Source organism: Lactuca serriola, chromosome 9, assembly GCF_051521515.1.
Source record: "Lactuca serriola cultivar US96UC23 chromosome 9, Lser_US96UC23_V15, whole genome shotgun sequence".
Taxonomy (NCBI): domain Eukaryota; kingdom Viridiplantae; phylum Streptophyta; class Magnoliopsida; order Asterales; family Asteraceae; genus Lactuca; species Lactuca serriola.
This window is the reverse complement of record NC_136416.1, coordinates 209,493,519-209,509,316: the sequence shown is the minus strand read 5'-3', so window position 1 is coordinate 209,509,316 and position 15,798 is coordinate 209,493,519. Positions and strand designations below refer to the sequence as shown.

Here is a 15,798-nt window from a genome sequence, read left to right as displayed (position 1 = left end):
AGTATCACAAAGACAACAAGTATAACTACATACACTACTGCCTCGGGTACCACCCGACATCGGACCAAAATCTAGAACATATAAACTGCATCGGGCTAACCCCAGCATCAGATCTAAATCGAGTATACATTACCACACCTAAACGGGTTGGCATTGATGCCTTAGACCCGTTCCTACTGGATAAAACTCACCTCGCAAGGCTGACTATGGAATCTTGTGAATAACCCCTCGTTGCTAGCTGGCAAATCCCCGAACTATTGATCTCTCGTCTTCCTGAGCTGACAATACCAAAATATCACTTAGTCCAAAACATTAATCCTTCTTAAGGTAAAATGACCATTTTATCCCTAGTCCAACTTGGTCCATACCTAAGGCTCAAAACTCTAATATACAAACCGCAACACTTGATGGGCTTCCCAAACCCACTAATGGTCTAATTTGCTAAATTAGGCCCAATCCCTCTAATGGGCCTTACAGCCCAAACATCTTCTTGAACCACATTAACTGGCTTCTGATGGCCCACTTAGGCCCAAAGGACCAAAATTCCCCTGTATGGCCCAATCCGAGGCCTAAATTACATAAGGCCCGTCTCTGATTAGTACGCTGGGCGTACTCCTATGTACGCTAAGTGTATTGGCCAAATGATGTGCTCGTTGGGCGTACCTGCATGTAAATTTAGCGTAATCCTCTGTTAAGTCCATTTCTCATTAAGTGCTTAATACTCAGATTCAGAAGCTATAATTACATATCCAAGTCCTTTTCATCGTCCTAATCCATAAAGTCACTGACTTGGTGACTTTACTTGTCCCAAACAAACCCAAACTCCAAAAATTATGTATTACTTCCATGAAGATGGTCTTAAGTCATGCATGAATCCATTAAGACCATCAAGGTGTCAACTTTCTGACCTAAGGAGTCATTTAGCACCAATGGTAGCAACCCTTCGCCTGGAAATCGCACTTGGGCTATAAAGCTTCCACCTTTGGACCAAAATTACTTTAAAGCTAAACATTACTAGATCTAAGTACTCTTAGGTAAAGTTATGAACTTTATACCTCCAAGGAGTTCCAGATGATGATGATATCCCAAATCTATAAGCTCCAACTTCCCAAGTTCTTCCTTGCCAACTTCTTCTTTTCCTCTTCTAAGCTTACACCACCAAAATGAGCCTCTCAAGGTCAAGATCACCCAAGGATGAAGGGATGAGGCGTTTTAGGGTTTCTCTAAGGTTGGGGAGGCTGATATGGGGCTATGGTTTGAGCCATAATGTTCCTTATATAGTGGCATGCCCTAAAAATTAGGGATTAGGGTCTCTGAGAGTACGCTGGGCGTACCTCTCATATGATGGGCGTATTCCCCCTACACCCGCGATCATGTACTCCACTACGTTGAGCGTACACTAGCTTATGTTGAGCGTACCCAGCCGTACATGTGCATGTTTCCATTGCATGCATGGGATTTGCTTGTCAAACATTTCCATTAGGGACCATTTATGCCAATAACTTCAAAGTGCTATAACTTCTTCGTTCTAAGTCCGTTTCTGACGAACTTTATATCCACAAAAAGGTGGCGAGAAGCCCTGCCCTCCTAGTTACATATCCAAGTCTTAAAACCTTTCGAATAGAACCTGAGACCCATAAACAACCGAATTGGTTATACCATGGGCCTCTGAGACCGCCACCAAAGTACTTTTCAAAACGTGGTGTTACACATTTTCACCAAAATAATTCTTCTGAAGATCAAAAACATACCAAAAATCAAGTTTTCTGACCATGTCATCGTAGATATTGATCTGCACTGTGTCATTGTCCTTAATACATTACATTACAACATCACCCATCTTCACCGTGCCATTCTATTCTTTAAAAGATTAAAAAAAATCATGATTATAGATCATATGGTGAGATGCGCCCAAGTCCAAGATCCAAGCATTTGCAGAACCAGTCTTACATATAGCTAAATTTTCATATATGTCTTCTTCATCTGAAAATCTCTTGAACCATAACATCACATTTATTACTTCTTGATTCAACCTTGAATTTATCTTTCTTTTGCTATGGAGATCTCTTTTATAGTGACCCTTTTTTCTTGTAGTTATAACACTTATCTTAGCATAAGATTTAGACTTATAATGTGGCTTCCCCTTGTTTCCACCATCTCTTTGCCAACAAATAAAATTGAATTGAAACATTCTTCATTACCAAAACCCATACACTTTAGTTCCTTGGAAACCAAGGAATCCTTCATGTCATTGACAATAATCGTTTTTCTACCATACAACACGGTATCAATGAGACTCTCATTAGAATTCAATAGAGAGAACAACGAACTAATAGCTCGATCCTCATTTCAATTTTAACTTATTCACCTTGTAGGTCAATTCTAATACGATTAAAATTATCTAGATGATCATTACGTTATTTTTATCATCAGAAGGGTATACAAACCTTCCATCTCATATAACCAATTCATGAGATAATTGTTCTGATATTAATCAAAGAGTTTCTCCCAAAGACTAGAAGTTGTTGTTTGATCGTCAACCTCCTATAACACAACATTAGTTACTCATAAACATAATAGCGATATGTGCTTTTTCCAGAACACCCACCATGTCTTGTAGTAATTTTACTTCTCCTTTTAAAGCCATTACACGACCCTGTTGAAAAATAAGAGCTCTCGTTTTCACCTTCCATAAAGTAATGTCTTTCAAGCCATTGAATTTCTTCAACTTAAATTTGTAAGACGACATCTCTCCAATTGACAAAGCAAAATGTAACTCTCATACCACTTGTCAGGAATAAACGAGAATAATCTCACACACAAAGACACAGTGTTTGCGTGGTTTGGTCATTCTGACCTACATACATAGGCAAAATGGAGTATTATTATTCACAAGTTTAAACACGAATATGATTCGGTGCAATTCAAATCCTAATTAAAACTGAAATGGGCCTCAATTCCATTAGTTGATCGACGACCAAGCTAATGGATGGTTAGCTAGTGGTCTTCAATTTTCAAGTAACATTTAACACTACTTACAAAACATCGAATAGAGTAAACAATGAAATGTGATAATATCTAACAACCTAAATGATAAATTATTGTAGATCGAACTTATACACGACCTGTACTTGATTGGCCAGCAAGGAAACGAATTGCATTGGGATCCGCAAAGGGACTTGCTTATTTGCATGATCATTGTGACATTAAGATAATCCATCGTGATGTGAAAGCTGCAAACATATTGTTGGATGAGGAGTTTGAAGCGGTTGTAGGAGACTTTGGGTTGGTTAAACTCATGGACTGCAATGATACTCATGTAACAACAGGTGTTCGTGGTACGATCGGACATATAGCCCCTGAGTATCTAGCCACGGGGAGATCTTCAGAAAGAACTGATGTTTTTGGGTATGGTGTGATGCTTCTAGAACTAATCACTGGGCGACCAGCCTTTGACCTTGCTCGGCTTGCCAATTATGACGAAGAGGTCATGTTGCTTGATTGGGTAAGCACCCTTGAGTTGAATGATTTCACCAAATAATTTCAACATAAATGTAAAATAGGATTTCTAAAATCATCATAAAATACATATAAATGTCATTCATTAAACATGAAACCTTACTTGATTTTGTTTCATTAGAAGACGCCACGAGAGTAGACGATTAAGGAGGATTTAACAATTCTAAGTATGTCCCCTTTGTGATGGTGTTGATTTTTTACACATCCTTAGTCTCAAAGATAATAAATGAGAGTTTTGTAATTAGGAACAAAAAATTAAAGCACATTAGAAATCGCGTTAACCATCGTTTAATTTATTTAGAGGGACTAGAATGGCTTATCGAGATTCTGTAGGGACTGTTTGGTAATAATTAAAAAGTAAGTAAAGCCACAATTATTAAAGTGATTCACTGATAGAAAAATATTTCCATATACTGTAAAAAGTTTAGGCACATAATTAATGGTAAAATTTCATTCTCCCATTTGGTTGTATGTCTATCATATTAAATTTTCTTAAGTTGGACAAGTCGAAAGATATGCCGAAAACAATCACAGTTGATGATGTGATGGAAAGAGGACGCCTAACTAGGAAATGTAAAGATAGTGTGATGAAAGACCTGAAGTAGCTGGTTTAAAGTTAGTTTTATGCTAGTATATGGTTTTTCTCCTTAGTTTCATACTATTATTTATTTTACATTGTGATTTAAGATTTCATATTTAGGAGATCATCATTCATACAATGAAATCGTTCTCTATGTTCAGGTAGAGACTCGATTGTCTAAATCTTACATCACCCTTGATCCCATTTTCTAGAACTTGGGTATTATTCTTGTCATTATTCTTAAGTTAGCTAGGTATTTAGTCCACTTCATCTTCAATAGAATAAACAGAAAACTGAGGCAAAAATTACAATTACACATTAAGTATATGTTCAATATTCAACAAAGCCAAAGAAGTCTATACTAGTTATGAATATGATATAAAGTTATGGTGATATAACTACAATTACACATTAATTATATGTGCAATACGCAACAAATACGAGTCAAAACTCACAATTTGCGGGTATTATGGGGCCTCATCCAAGTGCAAGGGGCTAAACATCTCAAAATCAACTGCCACAAAATTACCAGAATGCTCAATTTCCATTTGGCATTTTTCTGCCACCAATTTACTATAATTACAGTCCATTTTCGCAACCCAATATTATGTCAGCCGGATCAAGCCTGTCGGCCCAATCAGCGACAGCCTAATAAGCTGGACTGAGCAGCCAAAGCACTGCTTACCCACCAGCAGCCCGCCATGTATATACAGCCAGCCCACTCCTCAAGCGCAGATCAAGCCCAGCAGCATATTCCCTTCACAGCCCAACAATACTTTTGCTCCAAGTTTAGCAGTAGCCCAGTTCCAACAGCCCAACACCTACAGATCTGTCTTCAATTTTTCAGGCTATGTCAATTCAACTACCACCAGATAATAATTATTACATGGATACGGGGAGAACTCACACATGAATTTTAATCAAGGTACTATGCACTCTCTTACGTCTTGTAATTCTAAATCCATAATAATTGGTAATGTTGCTATCATTCCAGGAATACATATTGGTCAAACTTTTCTTCCTTATTCTCACAATAAGCTAGGTTGACTTTCTTTCATTTTGGTTATGGAAAGTGAAAGTTTTTTCGTTTAGTACGAGATCGCTTCACACCTCACGGTGCTTACACCTCTCGCCTATCGAAGTTTTCTCAAAAATGTTCTTGTTTCAAATCAAATAATTAAAATTTTAGTCTTTGATCCTAAATTTACCATTGATAATTGGGCTTCTGTCTCTTTTCACCCGTTTGGTTTTTCTATAAACGATCTTGATTATCGTGCCCTTTTTAAGCGATGCGATAGTGTTGGTGATCTATACTCGTGCACCCCTTCCGTTACAGTCACAGATTTTGCTCTTACTGCGGTTTCTCTTCCCACTAGGCTTCGCCTCTCAGGACATCCCGGCTCCTCTGTTCTCACGTTTTTACAGTCGCGTCGTTTTATTTTCCATTTGGCTTCGCTGCTATAGTCAATTTGGAAAACATTTTCATTTATGTTTTTCGTCATCTTTAACAAACACTACTCATGTGTTTGAACTTCTTCACTATCATTTATGGACATATCATGTTACTAGTTGTGATGGCTTTAAATAATATATTTTGTTTATTGATGATGTTTCTCATTGTTTGTGGGGTTTTCCTCTACGTGCTAAATGTAGCCTATATTGTCTTTTGTAATTTTAGAATGTTACGTCAAAAACCAATTTAAAACTGACATCCAATCTTTTCAGTGTGATAACAGATGCAAATTTAATAATCGTCTCCTGCACACGTATCTCCAATCTAATGGTATTACTATTCGCTTCTCATATCCATACACGTCTCAGCAAAATGGGAAATCTGAATGATCTATTCGTATTATTAACAATATTGTACATATTTTCTTGTTTCAGACGTCTCTAGCTCCCTTCTTCTAGTCTGAGGCGCTTCTCACTGCTGTCCACACTCTTAATCTTCTCCACACCACCACCTTATCCTTTAAAACTCCTTTTGAGGTTCTTTTTGGTTTCTTTCCAAAGTATGACCACCTCCGTCTTTTTGGGTGTTTGTGTTATCCTAGCACATCTTCCACCTCTCCTCATAAACTTTATCCTCGATCATCTGCTTGTGTTTACCTTGGTCCTGCATCGGACCATAAGGGTCATAAGTGTCCTGATCTTGTCACATAACATGTCATCATATCCCGACATGTTGTCTTTGATGAAGATCACTTTCCATATTGTGATTTTCACCCAGCCCCTACCAATTCTGACTACGACCAATTCACTCCTGATAATGATGACCCACCTCCCACTCTTCTGCCCTCGGTTTATCCTCCTACCGAGCCAATGGCCACTCCGTCACACTTTCCTCCTTCTCCTTCTATCCATCCACCCCCTCCTCCTCATCATCCCTCTAGTCAGCCTATGAGTACTCACTTTAGAACAGGTTCCCTAAAACCACACACTCTTTTCAATCTCTCCACTACTTCTGAATTCTCATACATTCCTCACTCCATAGCTCAGGCCATGAGTGATCCGAATTGGAAGGTAGAAATGGATGCGGAAATGTTAGCCCCCACTAACAATAACACATGGGATCTTGTTCCTCGTCCACCCACTGCCAATATTGTTGGTTTTGGATGGCTCTACCGATATAATTTAGACTCGCACGGTTACCTCGATCGCGACAAAGGCAGGTTAGTTGCTCATGCTTTCTCTGAACAACTCAGTCTAGATTTTAACAATACATTTAGTCCATTTGTTAAACCCGCTACCATTTGTACTATTCTTAGTATGGTTGTCTCACGTCACTGACCTATCCATCAACTTGATGTTAAAAACACCTTCTTTCATGGCGATTTAACAAAAAAAAAAGTTTACACGAAACAACACCTGGCTATGTCTATCCCACCTTCCCTGATCATGTTTTCCGCCTTTGTAAGGCCCTGTATAGTCTTAAACATGCTGCTCGTGCCTGGTGTCAATGTTTATGTATTCATCTCCACTCTTGTCTTCACCAGTAGTTGATCAGACAATTCTCTTTTCATATTTCATCGTGATTCATAGACTATCTATCTCCTGCTATATGTTGTTGACATCATTTCCATGGATTCTAGCCTCTCGCTCATTATGAGAGTCATTACACATCTCTTGTCTAAGTTTATCATGACGAATCTAGGACCGGTATCTTTTTTCCTCGACATTGTTGCTACCCTCTCCCCTGACAGTTTGTTTTTCTCACAAACTATGTTTGCCAAGGAGATTTTATCCCGAGCTGATATGACCCTTTATAAAAGTTTAGTTGTGGCTATTTTATATCTAACCTTTATTTATCCAGATATTACTTAGATTCAACTGTTTTTCCTCTTTATGCATGATCCTCACGAACCACACTTTCTAGCCCTTAAGTGAATCATGTGTTATCTACAGGGTACTCTTCAGCATGGTCTATTCATAGTTATGTCTTATGTCGATCGTTTGGTCTCTTATTCTGATGTTAACTGAGCTAGCTGTCCCTTGACACGTCAGTACACATCTGGGTTATGTGTTTATCTTGGTGATATTCTTGTCTCATGGTCTTCCAAACGTCAACACGTCTTCCCTTGGTCTAGTGCCAAAGCTGAGTATCGGGGGGTAGCTAATGTAGTCGTCGAAACTGCTTGACTCTGAAATCTTCTTCTTGAACTTTAGTACCACTTGACCCACTCTACAATTGTGTTTTGTGATAATGTGAGTGCCACGTACTTAGCTTCTAACCCAATTCAATACTAGCAGACCAAACATGTGGAAATAGATTTACATTTTGTTAGGGAGTGTTGATAATGTGAGTCCTCGGATCATCAATTTGCATATATTTTCACTAAAGGACTACCTTGACAGTTATTTGTGGATTTTCGGGACAGTTTAAGCATTAGAGAACCTCCCGCTCAAACTGAGGGGGGTGTTAATTGTATTGTTTATTTCTATTATTTGTGTTGGTTTTTGGTACGTATGGTTTCTTGAGAATGTTAATGCAAACCCTAAGGGGTATTTTCGATAATCACATAGTTGTGTTTCTTGAAACTTTCTCCGTAATATGTCTTTTTTTGTGATATCATGATATGATAGTCTCTCTCAATTTAAACATCGATAACATCAATAGGAGGTTGAGGTATTGATGTTATATCATGATTTGAGATTATAATTGACCCAGTAGTTTGTCGAGTTTCGTTAGATTCCATGTTCTCCACTTTTCATCTCTCATGAACCCTGTCTCCCACATTAAAATTGTTCCCAAGAAACTTAGCATGTCTAGTTTCTACAAGTCTTATGGATGAATAGGTAAGTAAAACATGTAACCATTGGATTGGTATATATAACAAATAAAATAGAAATCGATGGTCTTAAAGTCTAATTTTCTAATTTGAGGATTATAAACTTTGGCTTTCATTGGACATTCCTAAACCTTTAAATACTTTATACTAGATTTTCTTATTTTTAAAGTCAGTGTGGTTAGTAATCATACTTCACACCATATCCATAAATGATGTAGTTTCACATTTCCACAACTCCATTTTGTTGAGAGCCAACATACTAAGCTGAGTAACTATACCATGTACCTTAAAACTCTACAAACATTATGGAAATTTAACAGACTTTAATATGTCATGTATAATATTATCTACTATTATCTGACAACTTTTATCTTACGACCATGATTGTTCTCAAGTTAGACCTTAAAGGTTCTATAAATAAATTAATAACTTTGCCTTGCACTCCAAGGCTTGTCTATTTTCCTTATTATTAGCTTTTCATAGTTATCTTATTTAGTTTCCTTCTAGGTTTCTACTTTCTTAATTGTTTGATCCTTCCATTTGTATTTATACCATTTGGTCAGTTGAATGAATTCAAGCTTTTGCAAACATCAAAATCTTTATGGCATCAAAGTGGATCTAGATTGATCTATCTCAAACTTCAAAGTAATTATGTCTGAAGATGATGAAATACCGCCACCAAATAATGATGGAAACACCATCGATACAAACTCCCCATATTACAATTATGAATCTAACTACACTAGATAGATGCAAGTCAGCGATGTGCTCAGTGACTGGTCACAAGAGATTTTGAATTTATTGTTTGCCAAAAACAAAGTAGGCTTCATCAATATTATAACTCTCCAGAAGGCGGAAGAATCCTTACCAAACTATATGACATTGATGTAGTGCGATGTTATGGTGAAGGCTTTGTTCACCATAACGATGGAGAAAGCGATTAGAAGTAGCGTAATGTACGCTAACGGATCTGAGATATGGTTTGACCTCGAAGAAATATTTGGCAAAAAAAGTGCACCAAGGGAGTATGAAATCAAACAATCTCTCACAGTCACAAACGAAGAAGGATCCTTCGTATCAGCATACAACACAAAATTACGAAGCATATGAGACAAAATTCAATTTGTTTCTCCCACGCCATGATGTTCTTGTGGAAACTGCACACTAGGTTACCTTTTCTAATTAGTTCAATAAAACTAGTAGTTTTTTTGAGTTAATACATTGTCATATTTGGGGAAAATATCATACACCTTCACTTTCAGGGTCTAACTATTTTTAAAAATATAATAAACGATTTCAATAAAGTCGTTTGGGTTTTTCTTCTTAGACACAAATCTGAAGGAAGCAATTGTATAGTTAATTTTTACAAAATGGTCAAAAATTCCAATTTAAAAAAGTATCATAAGGACTAGATGTGACAATGGAGGGAGTTCACCTCTAATATCATGACTAGTTTTTACATTGAGCAAGAAATTCTCTTGGAAACTACATGCCCACATACACCTCAACAAAATGGGGATGTGGAACGAACGCATCAATATGTGTTGGAAATCGCTAGAGCTTTGCATGTTGAAGCCAATATTCCAACTAAATTGTGGGGAAAATGAATCTTAATGGCCACATATGTCATAAATCGTTTTCCCTTTAATGTCATCAAAAACAAAACCCTATATGAGATTTTCTCAATCAAGAGTCCGATAATGATTGTATAAAAGTCTTAGGATTCTTAGCCTACTACAGAAGCACAAAACAGAGGGATGTAAGTTCGAAGTGAGGGGGAGGCTATGATTGTTCTTAGGACACATGATGTGTATTTTTAATGCACTAGTTTTAAATTTATAGTTCCTAGTCTATCGCATTTAACCATGTCTTACAGGCAATGAACCTAATCGAGTATAGTATAGTTTTGATAAGCAAGGGTGTTGAACTCAAGGGGAACAGTAGTGAATTAATATTAGAACTAGGTGTGAGACCCATGTATTACATGAGTTTATTTAAAAAAAATTAAATATAAAATTTTAACAATTTGAAAACTTTAAATTTATAAGAAAAATAAGAAATTTTTTGAATTATTAAAATTAATGAGACTTTAATGCATTAGATACATTACATATATAAACCATTTTCTAATAAATACCTTACATATATATTACCTTATATATTAAATGTGGATTTTAATTTAATAAAATCAAAAATACAATAAAATGACAAGTGGAAAATAGAAAAATTTTAAATTTCTAGAAAATGCCATGTGTCCAAATGAATGAGAAGATGACATGTGGCAAAGTCATTTTCATTTATTAGGGTGGATGTTTTATAATAGGTTATATTAAATAAAAGAAATGTAAAAAAAGGGTTTTATTAGTAAACCGCAAACTAGATATGTTGGAAACAAATCACTTCAGGTACTTTGGTTTAGTTTGGATTACTTCTCAAAATCATGGTTAACTTTGTTAATAGTGCAACGGATCTATTAGTTGGTTACCGAATTCTAATGTGACTAGGTATCTTGATCGGATTTCCTAGTATTAATAATTAATGAACAACTAACACAATGATCATGTAATTAGTGAACACCTAATTAATTTAATATATTTGGAATATGAAAGATATGATCTAGTGATTTCTCATCAATGGTCATGACAATCAATTGTAGGATAGCATGGATATCTAAGCTCTCTAACACAGGCAAAGTAACAGATTAACTTTACCTAACCCTAGGATTTGATCAATCTCTACTCCTAACAATTTATTGATCATAAACTAATTAAGATTCAAGTTAATGTAATTAGATTAGTCCTCTTAACTACACATAACTCAGCAATAGGCAATAGAAATGATAACTCTAACATCATAGGTGATGATCAATCAAATACAATTAATAACCAAACTAAAAAAAAATCCAAAATCATTGAAATCAACACATAAAATCGAGTTTCATCTACTCGAAATGAAAGCAACAAGTTTTAACACTTAAATTCAGAAAGCAAAAACACAAATAGAAACATTGGAATTCTAATCATGGTCAGAATAGCAAACCGAATGATTCATGTCATAAATTAGCTCTCGAATCCTTCAAATCTTCACTCCATATCAATTTAATGGCCCTCTGGCTGCTTTCTAGACCCTTAAAATCACAACTAGGGGGTTTGTTTTTGTAGGGTATTAATTAGGGTGGAAAGTATATCATTAGGGTTAATTTTCAACTCTATTTATAGGTTCCAGCATCGCCACGGCGTGGAAAAAGACTTGCCACACTGTGGGAGATGGAATCTTCCCATACACGAAATTTTCTGATTTTCCATGCTGTGGAAATGGCTTTGCCATGACGCGGGAACCGGGAATCCAAAATTTTCACAAACACAAAAGTCGTATGTAATTTTGTCTAATTTTCAGAACATATTAAATCTCATCAATCTGAGTTACGAATCATGAGATATGGTCAAAAACCTGACGATGGGTCAAGTTGTCCAGCAACATCCTTTTTGCATATTTTTAGCTCCTTTATCTTCCTTTTGCATTCCAATCTTCTATTTTAAATATAGTTGAACATTTCAAAGCATATTGTGTATCATATATCTTAAAATATAACTTTTGTATTCAAATATATTAGGATAATGGCCTAAAATACATAGTTAAATAAGGTCATAACAATACCCCCAAGGGACAAAGGGCTACAAAATCTATGATCTAGAACATAAAAAGGTCGTGATATCAAGAGATGTAAAAATTTTTGAAGACTCTTTTCCTTTCACAACAAGAAAGAGAGATGATGATCACAAGACTATAATTCTCGAATATCCAACAAATATAACTTTTAACAATCCTTGCAATTGTCAAAGTGACACCATTCCCATAGAAACATGTAAATCACTTGATCAATATGAAGACTATTTGAGACCCAATAATAATAATGGTTTAAGTTTTAACTATGAGAGTACACATCATGAGGATCAAAACGTTGAGAATTTCAAGGCTACTACTTCTGCTACTACAAATTTCGACAACAATACTAGAAAGAGAAAAAACCAAATCTCAGCTAAAACATCTAAAGCACTATGAAGTTAACTTGCCACCTTCCATAAACCATGCGCCACCCACGCTTGATCAAATATCTTCAACGGTACACCGCTTAGCTAAATGTAAATCTTATGAAAAGCTTTTAGATTCTCACAAATATCTCTTAGCAGCCATCATTATAAATAATGAGCCAAAGAATTTTGTTGAAGCAACACATGATGATAAATGGAAAGAGAAATCAAAGCTCTAGAAGATAATGGGACATGGACTCTTGAGAACCTTCCTAAAGGAAAGCATGTCATTGATTCAAAGCGAGTTTATAAAATAAAATATAAACCTAACGGATAAATTGAAATATATAAAGCAAGACTTATAACAAAGGGGTTCACATAGATGGAAGGAGTGGATTTTCAAGACACATTTGCACCCATTGAAAATTGGTTACAGTTCATAGTCTCTGTGATGCAGTGGACCTGCTTAGTCTTGGGCCAGATCAAGACAATGGTGGCGGTCCAGGTTAAAGGTGATTGGATCAAGTTGGAATCTCAAGTCTATGTGATGTTTTAAGTTTTATCTAGTTGTTTAGTTAATTCATCTTTAGAGTTAGCTCCTATTTTGTGGGGGTCATTAGATTACATATAGTTGTCATTGTTATCAAAACTAATCAGTTTTTAGTTTTTTTAATTTGGAAATAGTAAAGAGATTCCAATTCGTATCATTCCATCAGCTCACAGGCCGTTCCTGGAGAACGGCATCAGTTGGTATCAGAGCTCAAGGAAGATTCGACAATGGGAGACCGTGGAGGACGAAGGTATGGGAACCCCCGTCGATTCGCCGGCAGAGTCAATGAGGAACACCAACGTAATCCACTAGACATTGAAGAGATAGCAAGATTACAGTAACGGGTCAGGGACCTGGAGATGCAACATGAGGAATGCTTAGAGGAGGTAACGAACATTGATCCTCGCATTTAGGATGATGGGGATTATGCAAACAATCCATTCGCACACGGTGGGAACCCGTTCGAACAGAGAGAGCGGAAAACAGACCCATTCCAACACTTGGGAATCAAAATTGGCGTACCAGAGTTTGATGGGAAAGCAGATCCTGATGTGTTCCTTGATTGGCTTCAAATAGTGGAATATGTATTTGATTTGCGGGATATATCAGATGAGTATAAGGTAAAACTCGTAGCCCTAAAACTCCCTAAATATGCTTCGATGTGGTGGGAAACTGTGAAGAAAAAGCGGAATCGAGAGGGAAACTCGAAGGTAACGACATGGAGAAAGATGAAGAAACTTTTGCGGGAAGGTTTTTGCCACCTAATTTCCATCAAGAGGCATTCTTAGACTATCACAACGTAGCACAAAGATCATCAACAGTGGAAGAGATCATAAGTGAGTTCGACAGATTACGCATAAGATGTGGGGTAGAAAGAGAGGAGGAACAAATTATAGCTCGATTTTTTGGGGCCTTAAAGTCCGAAATCGCAAATGTCGTCTGTAACACCCCAATTTTCAAATATCGATTAAATGAAAAATAATCGTTCCAACATCTCCCAAGATCAATTCTGAACTTACTTATAGACTAAACTACAGCGGAAGCAAAATAAAATAAAATAAAATATTCAGTTAAACAACTTCGGGTGTTACGTCTTTGCGGAATTCCTTTGTTGTCTTGTTGATAAATCCTTCTCCTTGGCCTTCCTACTACCACTTGCTAAATAGTTTTCTGGGTTGCGCACATTTAAAGTTTCTAAATGGGTAAGCCTATGGCCTAGTGAGTTCGTGTTGCACATACATGTCCATCATTTAAAAAAAAACAAATAGTTTTATCACATATGTTCAATAAATCATACAACAAAACATATCACCCGATGACATAATTTAGGGGAACGATTAATTATTCAGAGAAATAACCAAAGGTTCATTTCCCTTTTCCTTGAGACAACTTATTATCCATTGTACTCAAGTAGTTTAAATATCCAAGGAAACGAGTATGATTCTCAATTCTCATCCCCGCCGATCACACACATCCGCCATGCTTACGGCGATTAAATATCTCACCCGTTCTCACTAAACATCTCACCCAAAAAAACTCACAATAGATAAACAATTCAAAATAACATTTGCAATTGCACGCAACCATACTTATCATAAAACATACCGTCAATAAATAAATAAAAACCACATAATAAACGCATGATAAACGTTTATGTGCGAGCAACCATAGGAAAAAAAAAAAAAAAAAAAAACTCACCTGGTAGATGAGGTGCTTAGAATAGCCTATCCCCGCCAACCAAACCTCCTACAAATTTTAGTAGATACCTCTAAGTCAAGTAATCTATCTCTTAACAGTTCATTCACTATATCATTCACTGAGTTTGGTTGAGTGACTCATGTGTTCCTATCAGCCAACGAAAAGTTATGATTCATCCTTTTTTTTAATGTGTCTTTTCGTTAATGATATTCTAACATATAAATTTTTAAATGCATCGACAATGTTTTAAAATACGTAAAAATATATTAGCGAATAGAAATGCCCGATAAACTAAGGTTTCTTTTCCATCTATTCACAAAATTTGTGTTTATATGATAAATGTTTAAAAAAATCATAAATTTAGTAAACACGAACCGAGTATCAATCTTAATTAATAATACTACTAAAATAAATATTACAATAATATTTCAGGGACCATTTTGTAGATTGCAAAAACTTTTTTAAGTGCATATATGGCTAATATCGGCCAAACTTTTAAAATGATTCAAATACATGGGGTAAACCTATAAATTATGAATCTAGTTTCAAAGAAGAAAACGTCTCTGTGTGTGTCAACTTAAATATTTTAAATTTAGTCAAATTAAATGGGATCTGGACACGCCCACCCCGAAAATTCAACGGGTTATCTTCTTCACCCGAAAGTAAAGAAATATATTTCCACCATTTCTGTAAATTCAAGCCTCCATTTTTCAATAAAACCACGTAATAAATTTAGATAACGTACTAAAAAACTTATCTCTATTTTCCTTTATCGTTACATTATGACCATAGCTCATAAATTAAATTTCAAACATCTAATTTGTTGGAGATTACCAACCAAATAAAATTTCGAATTTTGATACACGAATGCATATTTTCGGCCGAATTAGAACACAAGGACTCAACTAGACACTGAAACCCTACAACGCCAAACCAGATAAACAATGAATCTAACCTCAAATCAAAGGAACATACCTTAATTCCTAGCAAAATATCAAAACTCTTTACAAACTTTCTTCTCCAATTTCTCCCTTGATTCTCAATGATTTCTTGCAATTCCAGTGGGCATCCCACTCCATTTCTCAAGCCCTTTATAAAGCCTAAGTTTGTAACCTTCCTAGCTCACTCATG

The 15,798-nt window shown here is 36.0% G+C and overlaps 1 protein-coding gene and 1 long non-coding RNA gene across 6 annotated transcripts in view; one reads left to right on the top strand and one right to left on the bottom strand.

The window, feature by feature from the left end:
* The window catches only part of LOC145074464 (BRASSINOSTEROID INSENSITIVE 1-associated receptor kinase 1-like), a 20,092-nt gene extending 16,406 nt beyond the window's left edge, over window positions 1-3,686 (top strand). For all 4 annotated transcript variants that reach the window (XM_079020836.1, XM_079020835.1, XM_079020834.1 and 1 more), the window contains one exon: window positions 3,108-3,686. In XM_079020836.1, coding sequence (XP_078876962.1) covers window positions 3,108-3,541 — 434 coding nt within the window. In that variant the 3' untranslated portion in view covers window positions 3,542-3,686. The remainder of the gene's footprint in view (window positions 1-3,107) is intronic.
* Window positions 1-15,798, bottom strand: part of LOC145074469 (uncharacterized) — a 22,574-nt gene extending 6,776 nt beyond the window's left edge. For both annotated transcript variants that reach the window (XR_013691861.1, XR_013691860.1), the window contains exons 1-2: window positions 15,643-15,798; window positions 14,668-14,715 (exon numbers count right to left, since the gene is read on the bottom strand). This is a non-coding gene — a long non-coding RNA (uncharacterized LOC145074469). The remainder of the gene's footprint in view (window positions 1-14,667; window positions 14,716-15,642) is intronic.